Raw genomic sequence first — 23,184 nt, 5'->3', positions numbered from 1 at the left:
AACATGGCAGCCAAAGACCTCTTACTAAAATGCTACTGAGAATGTGACTTTTTTTTCCCCCACTTAAAAATCCTTTAAAGGCTCTTTAGGCCCCAAATCCTTGGTGTGGCATATGAGGCCCCCCATCCACTTCTTCAGCATTATGTTATGCTAGGCCTGTGACTGCACCCACATTGTAACACATCACTGTACTTTCTCAACTGTAGTGTCATAATTCAGTGACTTTGCTAAAATGGATCTCAACTGCCTAGAATTCTTCCTGCCACCCACTTCATTTCCTGGAAAATAATCTATTCCATGTTTTAAAGGCTCAGATCCTATAGTCACATACTGAAGAAAGCTCATCCTGACACAATTCTCCCCTTTGTGGGCCACTTCCTTGCTTTGTGTCATTTTTGTGCTTTGTACTTGCTTTTACAATATTATAGCAATTAGAATTAATATTTATTAACCTGATAAATATTTCCTGAATTCCCACTGTGTGCTAAGCATTGTGCTACGAGCTGGATTCACAATGTATGAGCTGAACACAGACCTTTGGTCTACACAGCTTACATAAGTAAATGCTGATTTTCATTCACCATCTCATTTGCTAGAAAAGGAATTCTCTCTTCTCCATCAATCTCAATGAGACGCTAAGAAACTAATATTACTTCATTGCTTATCATGTCAAGAGATATTTTCTTTAGTGTCCTGTTGCTTATTCAAACGTTCATTTATTTTTGCATTTATGACTCTATGCTGATGGCTACTACTATCCAGAGTCACTTTTTTTGTTTTTCTTTTTTCCTTCACTTGAATGGAAAAATTTGTTGTCACCTTTATTTGACCTACTATTTCTCAAGCTCTTTCCTCAAACTTATCCCTGAAAAAGTCCAGGTTAAGAAGAACTGGCAGAGATGAAAGTAGACCTGAGAATAGTTTGAATGACTGAACCAAGATTGGGGAAATTGTGTTCCAAGTGGAGGGGTAGCATAAGCAGACTGAAGCATAGAGGTAACGCAGGGTGAGCTGAAGAGATGATGCCTGTGTAAGGACAGGCCCCGCATAAACGAGGTTACAGAGGCCTAGCTCACAGCACACCTTAGACAAGACCTGGCTGCGTCTACCTGAACCATCCACGGCCCATGGAAGCGCAGTTCTGAGGCCTCTGTTCCCTGCCCCTGCTTCCCTTCTCCGTCCTAGAGCTGCACTGCACAAGTTCTACTCTTGTTTCCTTTTCATATTCCCAACTCCCAGTTTCCTGTTTTATTGTCTATCCCAAACAAGTTTAGTCTTGAACTGAAAAATCTTAAGGAAGGAGAAGATGGACAGAAGGAAATCCGGATACACTAAATTTCGGCCCCCCAAAATCCAAGTTAAGGAGAAATTGGTGATTTAGAGCAGTGTTAGAGTGCATTGCAGATAGACCAAAAGGCCTGAGTGTATTCTTCAGGACTGCTGGGCTTATGAGACAGACACTCAGTCCTGAATATTTTAGTAAGAAAGCAATCCTGTTGGGTTATGCAACTTGGAAAGACAGTCATGTGGGTGGCCTCAGGCATGACAGGATCCAGGGGTGCAAAGAGGCAGCATCAGATTATCAGTTCTTTTTCTTTCTTTGTTTTTCTGCTGTTGGCCTCACCATCTTCTATTGTAGATATGTGTCCCTCACGCAGTGGGGAGCCTGGCAGCTAGAAACCCCAATCCTACATCACCCCGCTTGAGGATCCTCAAAGAAATGAGAAACCAACTCTCTGAGGGTGAGAAATGCCAGGGAATGATTGTATTGGCCTAGTTGTGTCAACTACCACATGTGTCCTGGAGGCAGGGGGAGGGATGATTGACCAGGCCTGGCTCAGGTGCCGGTTCCCGTGACTGCACCCCAGTGGATCCCTCATGGGAGTGGAGGTGGAAACAGTGGGGAGGGGCAGTGGTTGACATGAATTCTGGGAAGAAAAAGGACAGATAATTTGGTTGGAACAGAGACTTTGAGGCACGAGTGTTAGGAGACAAGTTAGGAGAGGGAAATAGGGCCAGATCGTGTACACAGATCAATACCCCATAAGTGAAACGGGGCACTGTATCCTGAAGTCTACGTATGCACACGTGTATAGCTGATTCTCGTTATTCACAGTGATCAGGTTCTAGAAAGCTGCTGCCAACGCTGAATTATCGAATACTAAATCACAGCCCTAGGGGAAATCCAGGGGTAGGTTCCTGCCAGTCTCTGGTCACATTTCCATCAAGTGATCAATACATAACCTTGTTTTGTGTAGTTTCTGTTTAAAGATACTTTATTCGCTATATATTGTTGATTCGTTAACAATGGACTCACAGCTAACGGCACTAGAACTCACTCCTGCCTGAACGAAGCTTAGCTAACAAATGTATTTTTTCCATAAGGTGGGTCACAGCCTTCTTGCACTTAGGAGCGCTACACAGCCCTTCAGCACAATTCTTGGAGGGGGTTTTAAACAGCAACATTGCCAAAAAGCACAAAAGTGAGAAAAATGTGGCACTAAGTAGACCACAAAAAGGACACTTGCTAACAGAATGAGAGCTGAAACAAGAAGGAACCGTTGTCTTGTTCCATCTGAGCTGCGGACACACCCGTGGGTGGACTCAACCTTTTTCCTGCTCTGCGTGTGTCCAGGAACGACTGCGGAAGCGCCAGGGGTACACTCATTTGGGGGTTACAAGTAAACTTTAGTGAGCAGGAAAACTCACAAATAGGGCATCTGTGGGTAATTAGGATCAACTATATTTTCCCCCTCAGTAATTTGGACAATTCTGGCAGTGGTGGGCAGGAAAGAGGAGGGCCCCGGATGTGGAGACCAACTGGGAGACGCAGTAGGAGCAGAAAGAGGCACTGAGGAAGGATCAAAGGGGAGGCAATGAGGGATGAACACAAGAGTCCACAGGAAGGGAGGACAAGGCCTGATTTCCAACTGGCCAGGAAGGGAGGAAGAGCGCAACGTCAAGGAGACAGAGGAGTCAGCGCTTGCACCGAGAAAACTGAAGAAGCAAGTCTGAAAGGGAATCTGACTTCCAGGAGCAAGACGATGGATTCTGACTGGAGCCTCTGGTCCTGTCAGATGCTATGTGTTCTTCACTCTGATATATATATTTTTAAGTATACATTTAACTGATTTAAAATTAAGTAATGAGTACTATTCTAGTCCTCAATCTCTCCGTGTTCAATCAATTAATTCACCAACCTCATTAATAGTAATAATAAACACATATAGAACTTAACATATGCCAGGCATTGTTCTAGGTTCTTTACATTGATTAACTCCCATTATTTCTCACAGCCTGTGAGGTATTATTATTAGACCCATTTTTCAGGTGAAAAAACTGAGGCAGAGGATAGTAACTTGCCCATGGTCCAAAAACTAGTAAATGGTGGGATCTGCTCATAGATTCTCTGTGTTTAACTACCATGTTATGCTGGTAGTATTGATATGACTTCTTTACAAACTCTCCTATACCACACCGCTGTCTTCCTGCCTCCCCCTCTGTCCTATCCCAACAATCCCACCACTCCTCTGCCATTCAATTTATAGCTTTGCCAATATTGCTATTTCTCATCTAAAACAGAACAGAAATAAACCATATTCATCCTAATTTCTTTCTTCAATTATTTTACTCATGAAAAAGAACCAATGATCTTTAGCTGTCTAAACCTATTACAAATTATAGTTCACAAATCTCTAAATTTTCAGTTTCTTTTCTGAATAAACCTAACTAAAATTTTCACTTTCTTATACTTAAAAAAAGCAGTTTTGATAATCTTCAACTATCCAAAACTTAGTTTGTTTATAAATAGTTAACAGTCTAGACTTCTACGTATTAGAGAATTCTTTTTGCCTTAAACACTCATTTGATAGATAGCCTCATGTTTAAAGAAGTGATACTATCTTTCTAGTTGGAATACCATATTAATAGTTATAAAACAACTGGAAAGTCATAAATGGAAGGGTTAAATAAATGCAAGTTTTCATGTGAAATGTAAACTTGCCTAGAACCTATCTGCTTTGCTGCTAGCTTTATTTTTGATTTTGCTTTGATTCCTCAAACACAGCTGGTTTCTACTGTGGAGAATAGGGGAGAGGTAGTCTTTGAGAAAGGTGGGAAAATTTTAATTCAGTGAACACATACTACTCTGTGGCAGGTAACTTTATTCAACACATATAACTTCATGCAGTTTTTATGAACAGATCTTGGGAGATGTCCATATCAGCAGTTTGTCTAGGTTCAAATATACAGCTATGGCGTGCCAGCAGTCACCAATGGGCCAAGGCGCCTGAATTCTTCGCATAGCTATTCACACGCTTTTCAAGGCTACTGTTTTATGTGTTTTGGGTTTTTTTGTATAACAATAGCAATTGTAATTTATCAAGTCCCACCTTTTAACCTTGTCTTGCATACCCTCATTTATACTGGAGAGGCTAAGCTTTAAACTGCCTATCTCACCCACAGCTCACATCTCTGGGGCTGATTTTCCTTGTGCACGTTATATTCTGTAGGTGACATCTGGCCTGCCGCCCCAGCCACTGCTGATTGCACCACGGTGGCCATCTGACCTGGACCTGTTAGGACGTTTTCAGTTTTAGGTGATGGAAAACCTTCTCAAGCTGGTTGAAGTGAAAAAGAGAACCTTATTGGCTTACATAGCCGAGGGCCCAGTTGGCTCCAGAAGTGGCAAACAATGCCACGAAGACTCGAGCTCGCTTTACCTCTTGGCTCCTTCCTCCTCTGTGTTGGCTGTACCCACAGGCAGGTTGTCCTTGGTGGTGATAAGCTTACAGCTCCCTAGTGGTGACAAGATGGCTGCTTGCAGCTCCGGGCTCATCACTACAGCTCCAAGTCTGGGGGTACAGGGAATGCTCCTTTCTCAACAGGTTTCGCACCCAATTGGCTTGGATTGGGTTCTCCAAATCACAGTGCCCACTGACAATGTTGAGGCCAGGTAGTTGGACCCATGCAACGAGGGTGAGGGAGGTGTGATTTCCCTAAGGAAGACAGATGCTGGTGGCCAAAACATCAGTTCTCAATACGCAGGCTTGACTGTGGCCAATGAGGAGGCTTGATTGGACAGCGCTCCCCACCAGGGACACGTGGCTGAACAAAAACATGAGACCCTCTCTCTGACGGAAATGGAACTTGAGGCCCAGAACTGAGCAGCAGGTAGGGGCAGGATAGGCAGGACACGGAGACCCAGAGATGTGGAGGGAGATGGAGTGGCCGAGACCTACGGCGGAGCAGCACGTGCGCCCTGACAAACTTCAGCTTCTGAGTGAAGCCAGGCTAGAGCTGTGGTCCCCTTCTGCTGGGCCAGTCCTGGGGCCCTTGGGATCTGCTAAGCCCTCAAGTCTGAAGTGCGGCTGGGCTGCCAAGATTCCTCTCATCTCCAGGTATTTCCTCACGAAGACCCACTGCATTAAGCAGATGAGAGACCCAAAGGACCGAAGCACCACTTTCATGCAGGGAGTAAACACAAACAAGAAGGAATGAACAAAGGGATAGAATGTGGTATGTGGCGGACTGGCAGGGAGCTTCAGTGCTGTCTCCCACTATCCTTTCTACCGCTTGCCTCTGATTTTATTTCTAAAGCAACCAGCTGGTCAGAGGCCCATGACGCCTCCCTGCCTCCACCCCACCACAAACTTCCTCGGGGTCCTGCATACTTAGTTTCAAGGTCAAACGCAGCTACCTGGGAGGTGGGACATGGAGTCTTTTGACTGGGCAGCTTTCAGCCCAAGTAAAAGTTGGGTTCATTACTAAAAGGTGAGACTGGCTGTAGAAAGGCAGCTTGCCATTTCAGCAAGTCCCCAAAACCTTAGCTCCATGTAACAGTCCCCCTTCCTCTGTACCACCCCACCCCCCATGGTCATGTCCCTCCTCTGGGTGTGTTTTCTTCTGCCCCTCTACTGGCCAGTGGCTTGCATGCAGTTCAGAATGGTCACTTCGAGCTTCCTCTTTACCTTCCTATTTCAGTTCCCTGTGCTAACCGGCTATAAGCCTTTTGAGTCCCTCAGGTTGAATTTTTAGAACGCTCACCTTTTCACACCACGTCACACAAATCATACAGTTGCTGGTAAGCCAGTGGATTCACTGGCCTAGAGACAGGTGTCCACCTTGGTCCAATTAACTGTGGCAAGGGGAGGGACAGGGAATTGTCCCATACAGATGGTGACTTATTTTAGATGGGGCTTAGACAAGTTGTACAATGACAGCTGTATTTTCCCACTGACATATTCAGGTGAATCAAGTTAGGTGGACCATGCATATCCTTACTTATTGTGTTAGTTTCCTAGCATAGCACTGTTGTAACAAAGTACCACAAACTGAGTGGCTTAAAACAACAGAAATTATTGTCTGTTCTGGAGGCTAGAAGTCTGAAATCACGGTGTTGGCAGGGCCACGGTCCCTTTGCAACCAGTAGAGAAATCCTTGCTCATCTCTTCTTAGCTTCTGTGGTTTGCTGACATACCTTGGGCATTCCCAGTCTCCTGCCTTGGTCATGACATGGCCTGTGTATGTCTTCACATGACTGTCTTATAAAGACACGAGTCACTGGATTAGGGGGTCCACCCTACTCTAGTATGATGTCATCTTAATTAATAACATCTGCAGTGACCCTATTTCTAAATAAAGTCACAATCTGAGGTACTGGGGGTTAGGACTTTAACATATCTTTTTTGGGGATGGCACAATTCAACCTGTAACACATACCTACGTGGGCTGTACAGCCAATTTCTCCACAAATCAGATGCATACCTAACCATTACAGCACTTACTCCCGAATACACACCTTACACAAAAGGCTTACGACACTGCAGTGAGGACCTACGAGGAGGATATGTCTACCTGTGTTTATGTATTCATCAAATGTTCTTAGCTATGGTATTAATTAAGCAGTCTTGGTGTTACTAACCTCCCTCCAAAAAATAAAAAATATAAGGAAAAAAAATCAGCACTCAAAGATAATATTGAGGAATAATTTTTATTTCATTTTTAAAAAAAGATTATTTAGTCACTGCTTAAATATGGTCTACTACTTGGTAAAAATAAATTTGATACAGTAGGCAAAATGCAAAAGGACTAAAAATGCATCCAACTGCCTCAGCTCCTTTAGAGTGTCTTATGTGGAGCTTTTGTAAACCAAAAAAGAGCACCATCTTTAAGAGAGAGAGATCCTTGGGTGACGCAGGAAGTAAGGGCCTTGTGGAAGAGAGCAGCAGAAAAGCTGGGGGCAGTCCCTGAGACAGTTTGGCATGAAAGAGTATGAATGCGTAAACAATTTCTTTTTCCTGTTGAATGCCAAGCTCTCCCTTAAAAAAAAAAAAATGCCAAAGAGACATTTCAATAATAGTTTTAGGGAGGAGACTCATCTTGGAAATAAAGGAAATTACCAAAATAAAAATGTGGGGGGCAGTAGTCTGGGGTAGGGCGGATTGTCACTTTGTGGGGGGTGAAATGTCTGGCTATTGCATTGTTTTGTGCACCTGAAACTAATACAAAAAAGAAATGTGCACTAAAACAAAACAAAACAAAACAAAACAAAACAAAACAAAACGTGAGGTAGGGAGGAAATTGTCAATAATGTGTGTATCTTACTTCATAAATCCTTAAAACATTATTAGGAGGTAGAAAGTATATATATATATATATATATATATATATATATATATGCGTATTATATATATTATGTACATACATATACATATAATTATACATGTAATATAAATATATAATACACACACACACACACACACACACACATATAAAATATATAGTTCTGTCTTGCAGCTTTAACCATATCATTTTCTTCTACAAAAATCCTTGGTGTACCCCTATTCCCTAGAACAGTAGTTTTCAAATTTTCAGTTTTTCATAGCAGAACCTTTTTACTAAGGAAAATTCTGTACAGATTTTATCTGTGCCTATCTATATCAATTTATCTATTGAATAAATGGGGTATTTTTTGAAGATAGACTGTTTTTATTTAGATTAATAATATTTACTTATTATCAAGTTAACCATAACAAAGACACTATTCTGATAAAAAAATCTTTGAAATCAGGCAGTGAAATACAGATGAAAATGAATATTACTGTTACTCAGCACCAGTAATCAATCAATTTCTGCATTATAGAAGAAAACCCTGACCCATGCAGAGTATCATAAATCTGTTCTCCACCTTATACCCAGGGATCTTTCAAAAATGCATACCTGATTACCATATTTCATCAACTCTACAATGCCATCCACTATAAGTTGCATCATTATTTTATGTATAGCCCAGAAAGACAAAAATGCTAATTAAATTTTGATTTTAGAGATATTAAGGTTAAAAAACGTGTACCTCACAATCACTGGAATTTAGTATTCCAGCCACTTCATCCTCTCCAAAGTCAATGGCTCTGGTTCTCTCGGTATCAGGACAAAGCTCCTGATTACGGTCTAAGAAGCCTGGGTGGCCTCCCCACCGTGACCTCTGCACTCCAGCTGCACTTGCCTTCTTTCCAGTCGCCCAGACTTCCACATGGCAGGTCAAGCTTCACTTCCTCCTAAGCGCCTCCCGACATCCATGACCAGGCCACATCCTCGAGCACTTGGGTGTCTCACCTTGACAGCACTTATCATGGTTGATATCGTTTGGTTGACATCTTCGTTTGGCTTATGTGCTTATTTGCACAACATCTATCCCCACGAGGGCCGAGTATGTGCCTTTGCTCCCTACTGTACCCTTATACTTGGTACAGCACCTGGTATATAGCAGGTGCTCAAACATTTGTTGAATGAATTGAAATCATTTTACTTGCTGATTTTAGGATACTCTTCAGTTCATAGGACCCAGAGGATTCAAAAATGTGAGAGTAATTTAGACTTTCATTTTAGAGTTGAGTCATTAACAGTGCGTACCAAATTCTTGTCTTTTTATCACAAATACCAAATTCAGACAAAAAGCACTGAAAATTACTTAACGTGTGCTAACTCTCTAGCTTGATGTTATCATCACAAAGTGGTCAGTGTGTTTTGTGAACTGTCAATGTTTCAAGGCTCTGTGCTGATCTGGTATGTCTGAGCTTCTCCTGATTTTCTGGCTTTCTCTTTCTGATTGTACCTGCCTTGTACAGGCACGAATCCAAAGAAGGCTGGTCACAGCGTGGCCTTCCCAAACAATGACACATTTGTCAGAAATTCTCCTGTAGTCACAGCGATGACAGATGCTTTCCTCTGCGGCCCGCACCAAAACATGTTCGTCTAGATTTTGGAAGCACAATTGAAGGTGTTAAAATTTGATACATAAAACATTTGAGGGGGTAGCTATTTCCTTTGTATTACAAGTTTTAAATCAGTGGAAAATATTCCCAAAGAGGAGATTTGAATAAAAAGCTTATGGAACCTCAGAAGTCCATTTATTTGCAAAACCAAAGGGTAATTTGAAAACCAACTGGCTGAATCAAATCTTAATTCTTGATTTACCAGGCACTGTGTGATCCGCTCCCTGGCTGTTCTTCAGGGTTCTGACACCCAACTTTACATCCTGCAATAGCACATTACTTATCACCCGGCCTTGGGACAAGTGCTGTGCTCACACATCCTTGGCCCACAGGACTGTCCCCAGCTCGTCTTTGTTTTGGCCTCAGCTCACACCTAGTCCTCGTGAAGTCTTCCCTGACCTACTCAGGATTCCCTCCAATGCTCTCACCAGATCCTGTTGCTGTAGTTTGTGTCTTGCTGTCTCCCAGAGAGGCTGTAAGCTTCGAGAGGGAAGGTACTTCGTCTCAGCATTATTAGCTTGGTCCCAGACTTGATGTGCAGCAAAACACTTAGTGAAGACCTTTCTCTCTCAGCCTTGCCAACCTGGATAGCTTCAATTTTTGCCAGTGAAAATATTTGTATGTTGTGGTTTTAAATTGTATTTTCTTGATCACTAGTAAGGTTAAGCCTCTTTTCACGTTTATGAACCATGTGTATTTCTTCAGGTGACTGTTCATAGCCTTTGCCTGCTTTTCCATGAGGCTATTTATCTTACTAATTCGTAGGATGAATACTGAGCATATTATTCCTTTGCCTGGTAATTATTACTTTTTTTTTTTTTGAAAAACATCAACATTTTCTCCAAGTAATTTATTCAAGTATTATTCATGAAACGAAATTTTATTTAAATGTACTTGATCTGCCATCCCTTTCCTTTATGGCTTCCAGATTCGGAGTCTTGAGTGGACTCTACCTCCAAATTAAAACAACATTCTCTCTTATTTTCTTACGGTACTTTCGTAGTGTACTCATATGTTTGCATGTATACCACTTAGCTCTTCAATCCATATAAAGCTTTTAAATATATAGTACGAGATAGAGATTTAGGTAATTTTTTTCTATTTTGTGACTATTTTGATAGTCAATTGACACAATAATTATTGAATGGTTCTCTATTTTCCCACTGATTTGAAATGTTGACGGGGTATTTTAGATGAGATTCAAAGGAGGGAGAGGATTTGGATGTACGAGTAAGGAGACTGACAAGAAGTGACACAGTTGATTGAGGCCAAGTGTGCAGTGTGAGAAAGGGAAAGTGATGGGTGTTATTTAAGGAATGATGAGCACGGTGGTCATGGACCCGGGATATTTAATCTGAAGAACTATCTGGAGAGAAAGAGCAAATTTAAATTTTAGTATATAGCGAAGAGATCATTTTTTTTGTTTGCTTTTTCTTTAAAGAAAATTCACTAACTATTCAAAGTAGAAAGTTTTAGCAAAACTTGAAATAAAAGGAAAAATTGTTCACCTGATTTTTAAAATCCTACAGCAAACATTATACACATATATTACGGTGAAATATTAAAAGACTTCCTCATAAATCCAGGAACAAGAATGCCTGGTATCATTTCTTTTCAATATTTTAATGAAGTCTTAGCCAATGCAATAAGGTAAGGATAAAAAAAGATGTGAGGATTATGAAGCAAGAAATAGATGTCATTATTTATAGATGACATGAATGTGTCAAAAAAATCTAAGAATTCTAAATTATTAGAATTAGCAACTGACTTAGCAAGATCACGAGATAAAAGGAAATTTATTGGAAGTAAAAATCAACTGTTTTTATAACTAGCTAGAATTTAACTTAAAATAGAAAAAAGAAGTCACTTAGAAATCTAACAAAATATATGTAAGATTTCTATACTATAAGAAATCATTGAGTAAAATTAAAGAATATCTAGAAATTTCTAAAAGGAAGGATATACTATATTTGTGGACTGGAAACTTGATATTGTAAAGATGTCAATTTACCACAAATGGATCTATACATTCATTGTAATCCCAATCAAAACATCAATAGGTATTCTTATGGAAATATAAGCTGATTATAGAAATAAATAAAATTGTGAGATGACTAATGAGGTACTACAATCATTTTCATTGAAAGGTGAAGTCTGACCAATTTGTCATTGGAAGGCGATGCCATATAAATCTTTTTTCAGTATTTGCTGTCGTATACCAGGAACACTACTGGGTATTTTTCAAAGAACACTCCTCAGACTCTCACTTCCTGAGATGCTCAGAGAAAAGGGGGTTCACATGACCATAGGAAAAACTCCATGGATCAGTCTCCTCTTGGAGATTCATGTTGCACAGTAGGATTTTAAAGTCTGTGAGAAATTCTGGAGAAGAGAAGCAAATAGAATTGTGTGTAATCTTGGATTTTCCAATCTTATTTGATCATGAAACCTCTCTTTGAGAAACACTGGCCTAGAGTGCTTTTTATATTTACTTGATTCTCACCATATCTGAAAAGTAGCCAAGGGTTAAACAAATGAAGAAATGGAAACTCTGGCAGGTGAAGGTTTACATGAGGTCATATAGCTAGCTACTAATACAGAATCTTCGATACAAACTCAATTTTTCTAAAAAAAAAAAATCAAAAAAAAAAATCCAGTTCTTTCTCTAGGGTGAAACACTACTTTCATGTGAAACAGCATTTTAGAGATGGAATAAACCTTAGTGATCTCTTAGACTAGTAACCCTATTATGTTGATTAGGCAACTGGGGCCCAGACAAATTAAGTTTCTTGCCCCAGGTCAAGAGCTTGCAGACTCACAGGAAGAATAAAAGGATCCTTGACTCAGTGACTCCCAATTAAGTGCTCTACTGCCCTACATAATTAGGAGGCAAACCTGTGTCAAGGCAGGGTGAGACCAAATTAACTGCCCAGACTGAGTAGGTGCTACAGGTGCTGAATGAACCATTTACCTGGCAAAAGATGATAATGGAGCTATGTCAGGTTGTCATGCAATTTTGAAATGAGGATTTAGAAGCCACTTGATGACTGGATGATAATATGGTAAAGCACTGAATAGTGTTATTTTTAATAGTTTAATCACATTATTTGTACTATTTTATCCCTGTTCTCTGAAAAGTGCCACATGCCACTTAAAAAAATTCAAAGGAATGTCAATTTTGGATCAAAAGAGATTTCACAACTCTAATGGGCACAACCTGGAGTGTCACAGGTTGGGAATCATTTTTCTGAAGTGTGTCAGATACGAGGAATAGAAGAGTAACGCAGAAGGGCAGCACCTGGCTGAACCTGTAGGGCAGGGAAGGGTGTTTACAGCAGGTGCTGCTGTCAGAAAGACAGCAGGGAAAAACCAAACCCTTCTGGAGCAGGGTGGGGCTGGAAGTTCTAAACTGCAGTGAAGAAGGGGAAAGCCTACCGGTAAAGGGCAGACGGAAAACAAGGGACTGTGGGAGATAGCTGACGAGGAGAGTAAGCCAAGCCATAAACGACAAGAAAGAGGAAAGTAAATGAAAGCATTCCATTGTCTTTTGGGTTTAAAAGAAGCAGCAGTTCTTTGTGGAAACACAGGTTGTTGCTGGTGGTCTTGGGCAGAAAGGCAATGTAGCTTTGAGGTCTGTACAGACATTCAGTTCCATCAGTGGGAAGGTTCCAATAGGCACAAGGAAAGAGTAAGCAGATGCAAACCCGTTCACTCTCCTCTGCTTTATCTTCTTCAGATATTTGAATCTTGGGGACCTCATGTGGGAAGCAGGCCTACAACAGAGCATGATTTAAGGGTTCCTGGATCCCCTAGGAAAATATCATCAGGATATCAAGTTGACTGCATCCCATCCAGCTCCCAAAATGTGCAATCTCATGTCTACTTAATACGATTTCAATTTACCTGAGAAATTCTGTTCTTTAAGTTTGACTGGAGGGCTAATAGACCTATTCAGTGCACCAGCTTTTTTTTTCCATTAAAATTTATTGGGGTGACAACTGTTAGTAAAGTTACATAGATTTCATGTGTACAATTCTGTAATACGTCATCTATATATTAATTACATCAGTGCACCAGCTTTGCCTTATTTTACTCTAAACAGCTTTTATTTTTTTAGCTCTTTAGTGCCACTATCTCACACCCAATAAGGCAAGAGAAGGCAATCCTTTAGTAATTATTACCTGCCTTGAAAACAAAAACAAAGAAGATCAGGACATCTCCTTAAAATTTCACAAGTAACCATTAACCCATTTGCACCCCATCTAAATTTGTAGAATTAGAATCCCACCCCCCTTCCAAAAATCCCAGCAGGATCTTTTGTGATATCATCTTTGCTGCCCATCATTTAATGTGGGAGGCGGAAGCTGGTACAAAGTAGGGCAACTTCTCTGAGTAAGAGTTACCACTTATATTTTCATTTTAAGTCCTTATTGCTTTTCTCTGATAATAAAAGTAAATGCTCTTTGTAGAAAAATTCAGATCTTTCAGAAATATGTAATGCAGAAAGTGAAAGTAATCCCTAAGAGCAAATCACTGCAGCTTTTCCCTCTAACGCTTATTTAAATAAAACTTGTTTCTTAAACAGGATCATATTACTATGTTTAAGCCAGCAATGTGCTTTTCTTAAGATTTTATTTGGTCTACTGAATAAATAAGAGATCCATCACATCATTTTTAAAAGGTTGCATAGTATTCTATAGGAAGATGTTTATACAATTATTTTACTTCGGTGAACATTGTTGCTCACATATCTTTGTACACGTGAAAGCATTTTTGGATATAAAATCCTAGATATGGATTTGCTGGGTCAAAGGGTGTATTAACATTTTTATTAGACTTTATCAATCTTTAAAATTGGTGTGTGGCTTGAAATAGCACTGGCACAATTCTTGGTTGCAAAGTCTCTCGAACAACAGCCACCAAAGTCTCGTTTTCTTTAATTCCTTTTTTAGAAGTCATCGAGATGAAAGTTTACAGTCACAGGCTGGCATGCGATCTCAGTTTGTCAGTGCTACCATAACTCTAAAGCATATCAAAAATATTTGCCGTTTTTGGGGAATGAGCTTTTGGATTTTTTTTTCAGATGACATTAGCTTCAGGTATCTTTTTTAGAGTTTGGAGTAGAATTTAGTAAGATAGATAAAATAAGACTAATCTACTCTCCAATTCTTCTTTCTTTCATCTGTTGGAGTGAATGGAACATGATGGTGCTCTTGGGACGACCACCTGTGTGTTATTAGCTGAAAGAGGCCATATTTGCTGATTCTCATCTACTTGGTGTACAGTTACTGTTTCTAGCAGTTTTCCAGTATTTGTCACATTAAACCTAAGCCACCAGTTCTGACCACCTTAAGCAACACTTTCATTTTGAGAGGACAGAGACAGAATTTCAAGCTCAAAATACTTTTCCAAGTTCCCTCCTGGACCTCCCATTCTAAAGTGATTTTTGCTTCCTCTGGATTCACAGATTTAAAAATGTTGGTGCTATTCATTAACTTGGCAATTGCTTATGTGTTTCCTTTGGACTTAAAAAAAAAACATATAAAAGCTCAACCATTTAAGTGTTTATAGAAATCAAATCACTATATTCTATCTACTGTATTATATGCTGCATGAGAAGAGGGACTCTGGTTCCCTGATGTCTCCCAGCATCTAGAATAGTACCTGGTATTTACAGGTGTTCATACATATTTGTTGAAAGAATAAATTTTTTGTAGGCAGGGATCTTCTTATAGTTTGCATCCCCCTGGTAAATGCCAAGTTGCTGATTAAAATTAAGGATCTTCATTCAGGAACACAACCTAACGCTTTCTTAGAAGCTAAGTGTGAAACATCCCTGGCCTAAATAAAATTCAAGGTTCTTTCCAGCCTTGACTTATTATGAACTACCAGTTTTCAAAGAATTAGAATGCAATATATATACTACTAAAACTAGATTGAGAATTGGGTAAATCTTACAAAGCAGTGTACTGATTTTTCTAAGCCTTCAGATCATCATTATAAGATCAGATTGGAGCATTAAACTACATTGACCCCAAGCTCTATTCTATAAGTCCAATTTCTAAAAAATAAACAAACAAAAAACCAAAAACATGGCATCAAGCTATTAACTGGGACTGCCTCTGTAAACCTAAAAACATATTTTTAATGTTACTGTATAAACAAGGAAGTAAAGGAAATATTTATGTACATTTATATTCTGGACTTGGCCAATGGTAGTATGAAACTAATGAAGAGAGATACCTGTCTTCAAATGCATGTTACATGCATAGCCATTTAGATTTAAAGCCAATAAAAGTAAATGTAAAAAAGAATAAAACAGAGAATAGGAGTGGAAGGACCATCTAAATCTGGGACATATTTTGGATAACACACAAGATTTGGGGGAATAAAGGCAGAAAGAAAGTGAGAGAAAACATGTACAGAATCAATTTCAGAAAGTCACTCCAGAAAAAAGTCCATCTTATAAAACACATTTAATTCTAGTCTTTTAGTACTTATTTATGCCAGACCGCCTCTTACTGGATGTTTGATTTCCTGTGTTGAGACTTAGAAAATTTATCTTGTGGTTAGAAAATAGCATATTCTCCAGACAGTTGCCTGAAAAGACTATTCTTTTGGCTTACTATTTTTTACAACAAATTTTACTGTAAAAAGAGTGAATTAATCAGATTTGAGATTAACTCGCTGGTAGAATTGTAGCGAATATATTGTCTACTTAAAAAAGAAAATGGATCAGATCTTGTGAAGGATTTTACATATAAGCAATTGACAGAAAAAACAAGACCTAAAATAAAGAAGAGTTTTTGATCTGCAAAAAAAAAAAGAAAGAAACAAGAAAAAGAAAAAAGGAAAAATTAAGAATGGAGGGGGGGAAGGATTTCATAAACAGTAGTTAAAGGAAGGTACTTGCCCAAGTTAGACTAGAGAGCAAAGTCTGAAACACATCAACAACAGAAGCATTCTTGGGGAAAACTAATGCCAGGAGATAAAGGTAAAGGTAAGCAAGTATTCAACTTGTTGAGGCTTATAACATTAGAGCATAGTACACTTTTAATGCCAGACTCTCAAGAAAAAGAAATGCTCAAAAAAAATTTAAAGACAGATTATGGAAAAGGCTGTGAAGTAAAAAATAGAACATTCTTACCTGAGTAAATGAAAATGGAAAATGAAGTAGGAATAGGGTAAGATATGATTGCTTTCAATCACTTATGTTAGAAAGTGAAGAATTCTTAGGATCATACATCTTAAAGCGAATAGAAAAGAGGCAATCCTAAAAAATGTACAAAAAACGTAAATTTTAGCATTTAATAAATTATAATTAAATGTGTAAAAATTCCTATAAAAGGTTTAATTAAAAATTTAACCTTGACAGGCTATCACATTGTAATATTAATATTACACTTGTAATATTTATAAACCTTAGATTTAAAAAATAAAATATGTATTATTTCTATTTTAAAAGGTGCTTTTGAAGCTATAAAAAAACCGTTCTCTGCCTATTTTATTTAAGGGCTCATAGAAAAACTGATAAAATATTCAATATCTACACCAAAACAAATACATACAAAGTTCTAAATTTCATTTTATAGGATACCATCTATTAAAGTGCAAGGTGCATGAGTATCTATTTCAGTGACAAGTGTAATCTCAGCCTGGAATCAGAAACGTGTTCCGAGTGGAGGCCCATTTCAAGTCGATCATTTCATGGTCACAATAAATCATCCAAAAGCCCACCTTCAGTAGCTAAAGTAGTCATAAAAACAGGCCGATGGTTACTTTACTCCAGCGATAACATAATCCTCGGTCTTATTGTTGTGGAGCAGATGTCATTATGGGTGGGGCTGACGCGCAGAGCAGCTGAAACATTTTTGTACCACCCCCCTCACACTTTCAATGGGATAGAAAGGCTCCAGAAAGGTAAGGGGGAAGCGCTCCACGATCAGTTCCTACCAGACACAAGGAAGTTACGATGTAGCCGTGGTGCACGCAAAGACCACGACATTTGAAAAATCCCCCAAGATTAAGTCCTACCCTGGAAAAGAGATCGTCTCTTTCTCCCCTCCCCTGCCGGCTCCTCCTTGGGACACTTGGCTGAGTCTTTCTTTCCCTCCTTCCCACGCTGAGGTGAGGCTGCACGCAAGCCCGGGACGCCTGTTTTTCTCTTCGTGCGGAGGGAACTCTGCGGGTAGGAACCCCGGGTGGCAGGAAGGGAGCGGGCGGCGTTGTGGGTAGGCAAAGAAAGCTTGCTTGGGACGACCCAGGCTGGGGTTGGGAAGGGACAGGCGAGCTGCCGGACCGGCCGAGGAGGCCGACGTGACGAGGGAAATCTCCAGGCTCGGAGCTGGGACCGAACGTTTCCGGCGGGCTACAGTCACTCGGCCTAGCGAGGTTCGTGTTCCGGGCTCCACTGGAGCCGACAGGGAGTTAGTAGAGAGAGTAAACCGCGGCTCGCACTTGCCTGGGATCGGGTGACCAATAACTGGTAATAGTCTTTGCTCGGCGCCGGGCCTTCTCCTACAATTTCGAACAGAGTCTCCGGCAGCCACGACGCCATCTTGGGACGCCACCGCCGTCGCTAAGACAACCAGGAAGGGGCGGGGTTTGATTGAGGTCATGGGGCCACAGCCCTAGTTTAAATCGAACCCCGCTTTTGAGCTGATAGGGGGTTTCTGACTTGGGGTGATCCTGCCCTTTTCCAAGGGTCACAGGGAACCCTGATCCGTGAAATTCCCACCTCGGGTCCCTGGTGACCCGAAGGGGAATTAGTTCCTGCTACCACGGAGGGGAGGGGGTGACCCCGGCGGAGGGATACCGAGCGAAGCTTCACATTCCCCTTCCTGGTCCCTCGGAGGGATCGGGAGGAGATCGCAAGCTGCTGGGGGAGTCGAGCCGGGTGGTGGGGGAGGGAGGGGCGATGTGATGGGCAGCGTGTAGGCAGCGGGGCCTGTCCCGCGGACGTGCCCGTCAGCGCAACCTGAGGGAAAAGTAGTTCCCGGAGGGTGTTGGAACGGGCGGGGAGGGAGGCGGCGCGGGCGGAGGCGCACGCCGGGCGCGGTGCTGCGGCTCAGCTGATAATTGAAGGGACTGGAGGAGCCGCCGCCCCCGCCGCCGGGGGGGGTGGGGGGAGCGAGTGGAAGTTGTTGCCGCGCCACCGAGCCCGGACCGGAGACTTTGGGGCCCAACTAGGTAACTGGGGCGCAGTTGGGAGCGGTGAGGCCGGGCCTGGGGGGGAGGAGGCTGTGTTGAGGGTTGGGGGGGGTGACGGGGGTGGGGAGGAGCTGGAACAGAAAGTCCCAGGAAGCCCGGTGTGTCATCGCCGCGATTCGGCTCCTACTCGGCCTGCTCCCAGCGGCGGCGGTGGGGCCGCGGAAGGACCGGGTTGGGGGTTGACGGGCGAGACGCTCGTGGGAGACCGCGGCCGGAGGGACCGGGACCGGGTGGGAGCCGGGGGGGTCGCTGGGTCCCCCCTCCGGTCCTCCGCAGTGAGGAGGGCCCTTCACGGAACCCGGGTAAGGCGTGCAGGTCTTAGGGAGCCCGGCGGGTGTTGGGGGGGCCGGAAGTGGGTTTTGGAGCTTGGAGGGCGTCTAGGAAGGGAGAAAGCGGGGGGCCGGAAGTGCAGGTGTGGGGTGTGAAGACGGCAAGGGTTCCCCGGAAATGGGATGGGGGCCCGGAAACCGGGAGAGAGGAGGTTCTAGGGCCGGGGACGGCCCGGAAATGGAAAGTAGGGAGCAGCTCGAGTGACAACAGTTGTGGGAAGCGAGGGTCAGAGAGGGAGAGGCCGGAGTGACTTTAGACCGCAGTAAGGGGTTTCCTTTCAAGGGGGACGGTTGAGGGCGGGCGAGGTCGGAGACGAGGTCCGCGCAGGGCAGTTTTTAGTCGTGGGAAGTTGAGGCTGAGGGAGGATGACGACGAAGCAGCCTCGCGGGGGTGGGGGGGGCATGAAAAGAGGCCGAGAAACTTGACCGAGAAGCGGGGCATCCTATTTAGATCAGAGTGGAAATTGGGGAGAGAGGGTCCAGGACTTGGGAGGGAGGTGGACCAATAGTTACTCCAACCGTATTAGCATTCAAAGCGAGTCAGGCGATTTATTTATATGTGGGTTACATAAAACCTATTATAACGTTTGTCCATTTTGTTCACCCTCTCAACGTACTTGTCCACAGTGGGTGGGTTTCTAGTTCAGAAACAAGTTAGAGGGGAGTTCAAATAACGAAGGTGGTAAAATCCCAAATCCTGTTCTCCGTGTCGCTCCCTTCCTCAGAGTAACAGAAAACCTAAATTTTTTAGAGGGGGAAAATTATTGAAGATTTAAAAACACAGGCGAATCGGGGGCGGGAGGAATAACTTAAGACATTTAAAGTCCTGCAGGAGGACAGGAGGGAATTGGTTACTCTCGGGTGGTGAGAGAGCGGAAGGGGGCTCCTGCTAAACCCTTAGACAGATTTGTTTGTTTTTGATAGTGCCGTTTTGTCGGGGGGAGGTTTGGCTTAGGCATCGTGTCTGGCGGTGGGGATGGTTTAAGTGCTTCGGTAGTTAATTGGGGGAGGGAATGTGTTAGTGTGTAAACGTTTGTGTGCGGGGGTGGGGGAGTACGTTTAGTAGCGCGGTGAGTCTGTTCGGAGTGGACGCCTAACTGCTCCGTGCAGTCGCCCTTCCTAGTCGGCGTTCCCTGATCTTGCCTGGGCTGCCCAATCACCCGATTCCCGGGCTTGACTGGTTTGTAGGCCCTTTAGTGGTGTCTTTTAACTTTCTAGTCCTCTCGAGGCTCCTTAGATATTTTTGGCATTTCATTTTTTAAAGACCCGGAAAGTTGAGGCTCAGAATCTCCTTTCTAAAAACAAAACAAACAAATAATACGGGGTAGAAAGTTGAAAGAGCTATTGAGTGGGGTAAAAAACCGACGCTCGGAACAAAGGTCCTAGTTGTTACAGAAAAAGGCAAGAGGCCTATATATATGAGGCCTGTGTGTGTCGCATTTACACGGGGGTTGGGGGGAGGGGTGTGGAGAAGGGAAGCAGGGTTGAGGAGTGGAATTATCAGAGATTTGGAGACAATAAATTGCAAGGGGTCTTAATGAGGTTCATTTTCATGTTTACATCATGCAAAGAGATCAGTACTAAGTGAATTTTAGAGTAAACATAATTTCTAATTTTTTTGAAATTCCCTGCTCCATGTTCAGCCCCAGGAATATTAATGTGGCTTTTATATCATTTTTTGGTGGGATTGTTTGGGGAGTTTTCATTTATTTTAAGCTTAAGAGCACATTAACATGGTTGGGGTTTGTGGGCTTTGTCCACATCTGCCTTCCTATGAATGTGCCAGTAATTCCTAAGAATTAATGACCTATAATTAAGATTATCATTGTTTCCATTCGCTCCCCAGTTTTTCAGGAGTTTGAGTGATTTTTAAATTTGCTCAGCTGACATTTACTATTTAGGTTGTGTCCATGAACAGGCTTTTTGTTTCAGTTTTTCATTTACTTTCTAAAAGTTTTATAACACTTTTGGCAGTTAGAATTCCAGAAACTGCTAAACTAAAATAATATTTAAAAAATGAAGGCTCTGCTAGGCCAGGGTAAAAATAAACGATTTCTAGCAAAGTAAATTTGAAGTAATGTGTACTTTTCCATTCTAACTTTTAAAATTACTGGATTTATGTTATCTAGATAAGGTTTTATGATCCTATTTTAAAGACATCATTCCTACCAAAGAGATACATACTGGCCTGGGAATTCACACCCTGCCTGTAAGTAGCTGTGTGACCTTGAGCTATTCACTTACCCTATTGGATCTGTGGTTATTTTATCTGTAAAATGGGGGTGGGTAATCACTATCTTACCTCACTGGGTGGGTTGTGAGATCTAGTGAATATAATGGCTGTGAAAAACTATAAGCTGCTAAATAAGAGTAAGATATTATTAGTTTCAGAAAATTACATTAGCTATTTTGAGGTCATTAAAAATATATATAGTTTCTTACCAGTGGTGGTGATTGGGGGGAGCGTTGATGTAGGTTGAAGAAGTTATAGCACTTTATAATTTGAAATTGCTTTAAGCTGGCAGTGGAACTTGGGCCTAGTTCCTGTCTCTTAAAATAATTGTTTTCATCGCATGCTAGATAACTTTTTCGCCATACAGCCTACTGAATAAATTTCTTAATCCTCGAGAAATTTTAGACACATTTCTTTATATTTTTATTGACAAGCTATGTACCTGTTCTTGGTTTGTGGCTCTTAAGAAATTGACTTTCTGGTATCAGAGACTACAGTTAAGGAACATTTCTGAATCTAGATTTTTTTTTTTTGTTTTGTTACAGAATCTAAGTTTTTTCTTTTTTTAAATTTTAAGTGGTTGGGTGGGGATCTTTTTGAGCAAATATGATAACAATTGCCCTTTTATTTTTCTCTGTTTTCTGAGGTAATTTGGTGGACTCAAGTTGAAAAACCAACCTGCTTGTTGCGTCTCGTCTTCACCCAAGTTCTTGCTGCTGCCTGCCTGACTTTTTGCTCATTTAAATCATTTTAGGTTCATTTCAATTCATCCCTTCAAATCACTTTCTTAACAACTTTTCCTGTTATTTCTTGATTATATATGCTTCGTTTTTGGATTATAGTGCTAAATTTGTTGACATATGTTGCTTTTGTTTCCCTGACTGGATTATAGGCTTCCTGAGGGCAAAGAATATCTAATATCACTGTGTTTTGCATGAAGGTAGCCTCATAAACCTGGTTGAAAATAATACCCGTTTTCCTTTCCACTGCAAAGCAATAATGTTAGCCTGGTTTTGGTAACTGTGAAACCATTCTTCTTGCTTGGAAAAGATCTTGGCCCAGCAGATGCCTCAGATGCTGTTTGGTTTAGTGATCATAGCTTCTTCACATCTTCCTGACTACTGTGCCATCAAAGTGCCTGGATAGAGTGCAGGAATGAGAATTTGGTGGATATTATGCAATAAGTATATGATAGATTGTTATATAATCTTGGTGTTTGTAATTCTTAACATGTAATGTTAGCTTTACGTTTGTGTATTTTTTTCCTAGTGCCTGTGTATCGTTCAAATAGCTGTTACAGATTTCTGAAAGGCATAAACTCCTAGCAGTTGTTCTTTACAGTCTCTACCTTGTCTGCTAGTTCACTGTGTACTTATTGGGTGCTGGCTGTTCATTTGTGGTAAATAGATAAATATCCTGATGCTGACCCCAGGTTCCTGATTTTGGTTTAAGTAAAGGTTAACGTGGCTAATTTCCTGGATTTTAGAAAATGTAGTTCCCTTGTACGTACAACCTGCGACTTAGATGATGTTGTTAACTAATGTTACTCTAATAAATTTAAGTTTTAAAAATGCAGTTCTTTAAGTCTACTATGCTCACTTATTGATAGTTTCAGGTTATTGGCAAAAGACGTTTTTCCTGGACTGATCTGTCTGCTTAATGGTTTGTCTCTGACGCCTTGTAGATTTTGGTTGTGAGTTTTTTGTAGTTTCATTAAATGGGTGTGGCTAGAAGAAAAAGGAACATTTTCAGACTTAACTCATTTTGAGTGTGTAGAAGCTATTGGTCATAGTTTTGAGGTTATACTTGATTTAAAATGTCATTCTAGTGGCCTAGAATTAAAAAGCTGTCTGCTAGTCTGTGTTCTTTCATTAGTGGACAGCACTATTCAACTGAGTATCTGTTGTGAAGGTAAAAGACTTGGATTCCAATCCTGGCTATGCCTTTTCTATCTTTGTCCTTGGGCAAATAATTAACCTTGGTGAGTTTCAATTGCCTAATCTGAAAAATGTAGTTTATTGCCACCTAACGTAGAGTTAATTGTAATTTATATGCTAAACACTGTATTTAGGAAATTAGGCTACAAAGATGGATTGGAACACAGGGCCCTTCCTCCACTGGTTCTTTGCAGCATTGA

General features: G+C 41.3%; 2 protein-coding genes across 34 annotated transcripts in view; one reads left to right on the top strand and one right to left on the bottom strand.

The window, feature by feature from the left end:
* FBXO36 (F-box protein 36) overlaps positions 1 to 18,125 on the bottom strand; it is an 86,238-nt gene extending 68,113 nt beyond the window's left edge. For 5 of the 6 annotated variants that reach the window (XR_012490143.1, XR_012490140.1, XR_012490138.1 and 2 more), the window contains exon 1: positions 17,310 to 18,125. Coding sequence is in view for 1 of the 6 variants with exons in the window: in XM_074314660.1 (XP_074170761.1) it covers positions 17,737 to 17,832 (96 nt within the window). In the remaining 5 variants the exon portion in view is untranslated. The remainder of the gene's footprint in view (positions 1 to 17,309) is intronic. The other variant, XM_074314660.1, reaches the window with a different exon arrangement.
* TRIP12 (thyroid hormone receptor interactor 12) overlaps positions 17,445 to 23,184 on the top strand; it is a 137,903-nt gene continuing 132,163 nt past the window's right edge. For 11 of the 28 annotated variants that reach the window (XM_074314568.1, XM_074314567.1, XM_074314548.1 and 8 more), the window contains exon 1: positions 18,322 to 18,464. The gene's annotated coding sequence lies outside the window, so the exon portion shown is untranslated. Of the gene's footprint in view, positions 17,464 to 18,261; positions 18,465 to 18,550; positions 18,788 to 18,935; positions 19,078 to 23,184 lie in introns of those variants that run through there. The other 17 variants (XM_074314592.1, XM_074314570.1, XM_074314562.1 and 14 more) reach the window with 8 other exon arrangements.

Source organism: Rhinolophus sinicus, linkage group LG01 (genome assembly GCF_036562045.2).
Source record: "Rhinolophus sinicus isolate RSC01 linkage group LG01, ASM3656204v1, whole genome shotgun sequence".
Classification (NCBI taxonomy): domain Eukaryota; kingdom Metazoa; phylum Chordata; class Mammalia; order Chiroptera; family Rhinolophidae; genus Rhinolophus; species Rhinolophus sinicus.
This window is presented reverse-complemented; position numbering and strand designations above follow the sequence as displayed.